Source organism: Musca vetustissima, unplaced genomic scaffold (genome assembly GCF_032173495.1).
Source record: "Musca vetustissima isolate MV318-11 ecotype Yass unplaced genomic scaffold, APGP_CSIRO_Mvet_v1 utg12517, whole genome shotgun sequence".
NCBI lineage: Eukaryota > Metazoa > Arthropoda > Insecta > Diptera > Muscidae > Musca > Musca vetustissima.
Window position 1 is genome coordinate 53 of NW_026888748.1, and position 7,433 is coordinate 7,485.

The 7,433-nt window shown below is 38.7% G+C and overlaps 1 protein-coding gene across 1 annotated transcript; it reads right to left on the reverse strand.

Annotated features, from left to right (window-relative positions):
• Positions 1 to 457: 457 nt before the first annotated feature.
• LOC133336582 (uncharacterized) lies at positions 458 to 1,264 on the reverse strand (the record flags this gene model as incomplete). The annotated part of the gene is made up of 1 exon (XM_061544863.1): positions 458 to 1,264. A coding segment is annotated over exon 1 (807 nt), but the record flags the coding sequence as incomplete, so codon positions are not given.
• Between the last annotated feature and the right edge of the window lie 6,169 nt (positions 1,265 to 7,433).

Consider the following 7,433-nt stretch of genomic DNA (forward strand, 5'->3'; position numbering starts at 1 on the left):
CAGATACTGTAGACTTCACCTTAAACTCAAGATCTGTTTGATTTGATCCATTTTTGAAGAAAGGCTTTGGCCAAAGGGACTCATTTCGTTGTAAGAAGGTGGGTCCATAGAACCACATCATACATCCTGATAGTCGATCTGCCTTCATACCTCTAGATATAAAGTCTGCCGGATTATCTTTTGTCCCAACATGCCGCCATTGAGTGCTTAGTGTCCTATCTTGGATGTATTTCACCTTGTTGGCAACAAACGTTTTGAGTGTTGATGGTTCCGCGTTGATCCAGTATAAGGTAATCTCTGAGTTTTACCAATAAATAGTCTTTACATCTTCATAACCTAGTTCTGCCTTGACCTTCGTAGTCAGTTTTGCTCCTAATTCAGCTGCACACAGTTCTAGCCTTGGCAAAGTGACCTCCTTAATTGGTGCTATTTTCGACTTTGAACAAAGAAGCCTTACTATCTGCCTTCCGTCTTGCAACATAGCCCTGAGATATATCACCGCTCCATATGCCTTCCCTGAAGCATCCACAAATGTATGAATTTCAACCTTCGTCGGCTTTTCTCCGTCGAACATATGTCTGGGTAATTTGAAATCGTTCAAAAGTTTAAGATTTTCACGGAACGATAACCAATATGTCATCTCCGATGGTAGCTCATCATCCCAAGCAATCTTATTCTTCCATAATTGTTGGATGAAAATCTTTGCTGCCGAGACTACAGGACCTGCAACTCCTAATGGGTCAAACAATCTTGCTAAATCGGAGGTGACCTTTCGCTTGGTAACAACTTCACATTCATCCACACCACTCTTTAAACAGAACCTGTCTACCTGAGGAATCCATGTCAATCCTAGAACCTTGGTTGATGAATTGTCGAAGTTGAGGTCCACTTCTCTATCTTCCGGTGGAACTCCATGAAGGAGTTGTAAGTGGTTAGCACACCACTTTCGCAGTCTAAATCCTGCTTGCAACAATAAGTTATTTAGCTGCTTCTGCATCTCGATTGCCGTTGATAAACTGTCGGAACCGCACATGCCGTCGTCAACGTAGAAATTCTTTTGAAGTACTTGTGCATACAATGGATATTTGTGTAGGTTCATATCTGCTAGTTTTTTCAGACACCTTGTAGCCAGATAAGAGGCGCAGGTTGAACCATATGTTAATGTATTTAACATGTAATGTTCAAGTTCCTTGTCCGGGGAATTTCTCCACACAATCAGTTGATATTTGCGGTCCCTCCTGTCGACCAGTTCTTGTCTGTACATCTTCTCAATATCGGTTGTAAACACAAATCGTGGAAGTCTGAATCGCAACAACATTCCAAACAAATCGCCTTGAACCTTTGGGCCTGAATGCAACACGTTATTAAGTGACCATCCAGATGAGGACTTACAGGATGCATCGAACACGACTCTCAGTTTAGTTGTGCTACTATCTGGGCGAAGGACAAAATGGTGTGGGATATAGTAGTGGCTGCCGCGCACCTCTCTCGATTGTATTTTTGTCATATGTCCCAGCTCTTCATACTCCTTCATAATTTTGACGCTCTTGAAGACTCGCATCCTTCGATAAGCGCCGCTCCAATGAGAAGAATCTGGACGCTGCAATATTGAGGGACTCGGATAGTTTATCTGCATCATCTGCAAATGGCAATCGTACAACAAAACGACCATCTTCATTGACTATTGTATTTTGGTGGAAGTGATTCTCACACCTTTCATCTGCTAGGGTCACTTTCTGATCTTCGCCTACATCATCTTGTTCCCAAAACTTTTTTAAAAATTCTTCCAATGCCCCATTAACATCTCCGAATACTGCACACGTGGTTGTTTCCGATTTTGCATTGACCTTTCCACTAGCAATCCAGCCCAGTTTCGAGTTTTTCAATATCGGTAGCTCTTTGGACATACGAATCTCTTGTGACAAAATCAGATCGAAGTAAAATTCTTCGCCAAGCAGTACGTCTATTTTGCTTGTATTGCAAAAGTATGGATCTGCTAATTTTATATTTTCCGGAATAGGCCATGATGACACGTCGATGTCTGTGCTGGGTTGTGGCGGAACTATGTTTGATTAGTATTTTTTGCTCTTCCACCAATACCTTCAATGCAGAGAGACGCTTCTATGGGATCAATGCCCAACCTCTGCACTAGTCTCTCTGATACGATGTTAATCTGTGAGCCGGAATCCAACATAGCTTTAAACTCGCAAGACCTTCCGTTATTGGCCTTGATGGTTGCTAGAAGGACATAGGACTGGCTCCTGTTTGCCGACGCCACTGTCTGTGGCTGTTGAGGTGACAGCACTGATGTACTGCCCCCTGATGCATCTTTCGTGGTGAAATGTAACAGGGTATTGCTTTTTGTTGGTGGTGTTTGATTTGAGACCTTCGTTGACGGTTGAGACTTTTTTGGCAAATGTAGCAATGTATTGTGCTTATTACTACATATTTTTCAGTTGCCAGAAAAACAAGGTTTTGCTATATGGTCCGATTTGAAACAATTTACACACAATTTTTGTTGCTGTATCCATTTCAATCGCTCACCTTCTGTCATTGCCAAGAACTTCTTACAATGATAAATTGGATGGGAGTCGTTCTTGCATAGTTTACAACTCCTATGATCCTCCACTGATATTACGGACGAAACAGTTTTGATTGAACCCTTGTGAGTAGATGCCGCTTTTCCAATCGATTCCATTGACTCAAATTGTAGTTCCAAAAATGCAAACAGCTCTTTCATAGTAGGAACTTCCTTCGGATTCGTCAGTGATTCGTATGTACAGCGCGTGATCCAATTTCTTTGTGATCAATTGAATTAATAGAGCATCCCAAGACGTCGTGTCGATTTGAAGATTGTTGAGGGCTAGCATGCATTCCTTTGTAGTGTCATGCAGAGCCTTGATGGAAGCCGTTGATGAGGTTCCATTTGGTTGACTCAGAATCCGTTCTACTAGACTGGAAACGAGAACCCGTTTATTGTTATAACGTTCTTGCAGCAACGTCCATGCCGTTTTGTAATTATCCTCTGTCAAGGATGGATGGCTAATTAGTTTGCCAGCCTCGCCAGATAAATTGGTTTTGAGTTACCACATTTTTTGAACACTTGGAAGAGACTGTTTGTCTACCATCTCCAAGAAAAGTTCATAGAACTGACGCCAATTCAAACAATCCCCACTGAATTCAGGAATTGTTACCTTTGGTAGTGGGAGTGAACTGTGTGCTATAATGTCACTCCCCAGTTGAGGTGCAATGGTCACGGTTTCGCTGCATTTGTCCTTCAAGACTGCCAGTTTTATTAAGTTGTCTTGTACCGAATCTTCCAGCAGATCGTAGTTTTCTTTACTCAATCCAATTTTCGATGGATCTTCAATCTGCTGCAATATTTCATCGTAGAGCTCCGTTATTTGATTCCATAGCTTCTTTATAGTATCTTCTTTGATGCTATAAAATTGCTTGGGCTGTTCCGTTTCGATTGTGCCCAAGCCTTGCAAGTGACAACTAAGGGCACTCATTCGAGCATTTATCATTCTGGCAAGTCCATCAACACGGGAAGGTATATTGTCTCCTGCGACAACTTCAGTCGATTTCTCTCTCAAGGTGGGAACTAGCTTACTTTTGGCAGACATCAGTTTCTTCATTTCCGCGTCTATATATTCCATTGTTGAGCAGAACTTTTCTCCAATCGTTCTATATAGATTCCGAGCAATATACGGATCATCCTCTGACAAAGATGGATCATCGCGAATTCTGTTCTCTGCCTTCTAGAAACTCTGCCATAACAGCCTTAGTTCATGAAGTTTGCCCGTTCTTCTTTCAAGAGGGGCCTTCTTTATAGTAGAGACGAATTTTTCGAAATTAAGTTTATGTCAGTTATTTGCTGACAATAATAATGTGTTTAAATAATAATAATATGACTAAATGATAATAGCAATATGATTAAATGATAATATGATTAAATCATTATGTTCTTTTTGAACAGAAGCACAAACGGCCTTTGACACCCTCAAGAAGTTGTTAATTTCGGCACCTATCCTCTCTTTCTAGAATACCCTTTGGTGAAATATCCGAAGTGGAGTGCCTTCAACTAGAGATTGACATAGAATCGCCACATTTTAACGATGACGACTATGCACGGCTTAAGGAAAAAATAAAGGGAAACCTTTCACAATATCCTGATGTTAACATTGTAGACCAATTCATATATATTCGAACTGATCACTATGAAGGCGATCCTTATCAGGAAGCCTCCTGTTGAAAACTTTGGGTTCCAGATCAGTTACGACAAAGCGTTATTGCTCGAGCACATAACTTGCCAGTTTCAGCCCACTGCGCTACAAGGAAAACCTTGGAACTGATCCGCAGAAATTTTTATTGGCCCGGGCTAATTCATGACGTAAGGAACTACATTCGTCTTTGTGAAGTTTGTAAGACATCAAAAGCCCCAAATTTTCTAATGAAGCCGAACATGGGTCAACAAACGGTAACTGCAAGACCATTCCAACGAATGTATATTGATTTGCTAGGACCATATCCTCTCTGCAAACAAGGATATATAGGATTGTTCATCGTGCTAGACCATTTTTCCAAATTCCATTGATTATGCCCACTAAGGAAATTTACATCAGCTGCTATTATAGATTTTTTGAGAACTAATATTTTCCATATATTCCGGAGTTCCGGAATCGATTGTTAGCGAAATGAATTTAACGCCTTCCTGACATCGCTCGGTATATCTCATACATACACCGCACTGTATTCTCCCCAGGCTAATGCCTCGGAGAGAGTCAATCGCCCCATCATAGCTGGAATACGTAGTTACCTAAAAGATGATCATACTATGTGGAACCAACACCTTAGTGCCATATGTTGTGCTTTGTGAAATAGTTATCATCAATCAATTAAATGTTCACCGTATCAGGCAGTTTTTGGTATAAACATGGTTACCCATGGCAGTTCCTACAAACTCTTACGAAACCTCGGAGCTTTGAGTGAACCTCACATACAACTGCATAGAAATGATGAACTACAAATTTTAAGAAAACCCATAAAAGATCACTTATCTACAGAAATCTATTGTTTTCAAAGTTTACCGCAGGAATTTTGCGCAAAGCTCGCATGAAAAGAAATTTAACGCAAAATTAGCTCCACTGTTTATTAAAGCTGTGGTTAAAGAGAAAATAGGTAGCAACTACTATAAACCATTCACCGTCCGTCCAACAAACAGATAGCGATCATTAAACACTGCTCTGTTTTTTTCTCTCTTGTTGCCTTACTGCTGTAAGAGGTTTGCTTAGTCTAGTTAATCGTGATTATCATTCCTTTATATCAATCCACCAATCAGCAAAGACCTCGAAATTCTTTTGTGAGAAGTAAAAATTTCTAATAGAACTAAAATCTTTTAAAGCCCACGTGCGAAGTTATTACTTAAAATTCTTTAAGTATAATTCTTAAATATAAATTCTGACTTAATAAAAAAATCGAGAGGTAAATATTCCTATTATGTGCAAAGTGCAAAATTACAGTGTAATATTTAATTGGCAGAAAATATACCTCAGAGCCGCCACGCGGTTCCCTCCATTTTTCCAAAGTACCCAATCATAAAAGGTTAGAAATTCTACCCGTAATCGCGAACAAAACCCTGAAAAATATTGTAAATGTAAAATTTGGTGTACTAAATTTAAGAAAGTGCTAGTGCTTAGATAGTTTTGTTCTCCATCACAGGCCATAAACCAGTGCGTTATACAGTGTTGGAGGCTCCATTCCACATAACCTCCATTCTGTCAGCGCCATCTGTAGCGTAACAAAGCATTGCTGTACTAGAGCTGTAAAAACATCGATATTCCAAACATTAGATAGTTCCGATATTTCTTTTCAAACTATCGATATTATCGGTAATTTTCCACCACTATTTGGAAATGAATAGTGAATTGAATTTGAAACTACAGAAAATGGTTATGGCAAACGTTTCAGGCTTAAAACACACAAATAATTATACATTATATTTTGTTATTTTACTATTTTTATTGCAAAATTAAATATTTTTCAATTCATAGGTGTATATTACTTTTACATAACAAAATTAACAAAAAAAATATATGGATCATTTTATGCTCCATAAAAACAAAAAAAAAAACAATATATACTGTAACTAACGCTTACAGCTAGAAAAAGATATATGCACTAAAAATTCTGTGCTATTAATTAGAGATCATACAAATAACATAAATATATACTTATTCTATTGAAGACTGTGGCATTTTAAAAAATTATTATTTCGTAATCCAATAATTTTTGTTGAGAAATAGGAGCATGTCAACATGTTTAGATTTTAAACATGTTCTTCGATCTGAAACTATACCTCCAGCTTTGCTAAACATTCGCTCCGATTCTGTCGATGTAGCAGGAATGCACAGGTAACCCATTGCACACTTCTGGAGGGAACCCATCTTATTTCCATTTTTCATACGCTGTGGTACTCGACTTAAAGAACGTTACAATGCCCTTGCATTTAGATATGATTTCTTTAACTACTGGTTGGGCTAAACAATCGCGGATGGCAAGATTTAACGTGTGAGCAAAGCATGGCATATTCCTTATTTGTAATAATTCACATGCTTTAAGCATTGTACTGTCATTATCTGTGACGATTGTTAATTTTTTTTTATTCCAATACCTCACGCAAAGAGGATGCTATATTGTCGGCACAGTGGTTAGTAGAATCTCGAAGTTTTTTTGTTGATAATACTGCAGAATGCAAAACGAAATCATTTGATACAACGTGGCACGTTACGGTCAAATATCCTTCATTTGCACGGGATGTCCATCCGTCGGTGGTGATTGAGCAATTATCAATTTCGTTTAAAATACTTTTTAATTTCTGTTTTGTTTCCTCATACAGTTTAGTCATGTGAACGTACGTGAGGGTATTGCGTGATGGTAGAGTATATCGCGGATCCAACCTAACAAATTCCACACCTAACAAATTCTTGAAATCCCCTGTCCTCCACAATGCTAAATGGCTGGATGTCTGAACATATCATTGCCATTAAGGCATAATCAATTTCTTTCTTTCGCAGCGAGGTGGGTTCATATTTTGTTGATTTCTGGAAAAAAGACTCGATACTTTTGCCGGGATGATTTTGCCGAAATGATGGATGTGCCCTTTTAAGATGGTCCATAAGGTTAGTGGTATTGCCGCTCGTTTTATATACTTTTGTGCATATTTGGCATTTGGCAAATTTGCAATCTTTCGATCTATCGAAATATGCCCAAGCTTCCGATGTCTTCCTTCTTGTCATTTTTGGTTCTTCTTCTTCAAAACTGTTGTCGCTGCTGGCCACCACTTCAGCGTTTTCTTTTTCAGAAACTAAAGAAAAATATAAACAAAAAACATCTTTAATAGATATTTCTTAATTAATAGTACATGCGAACTT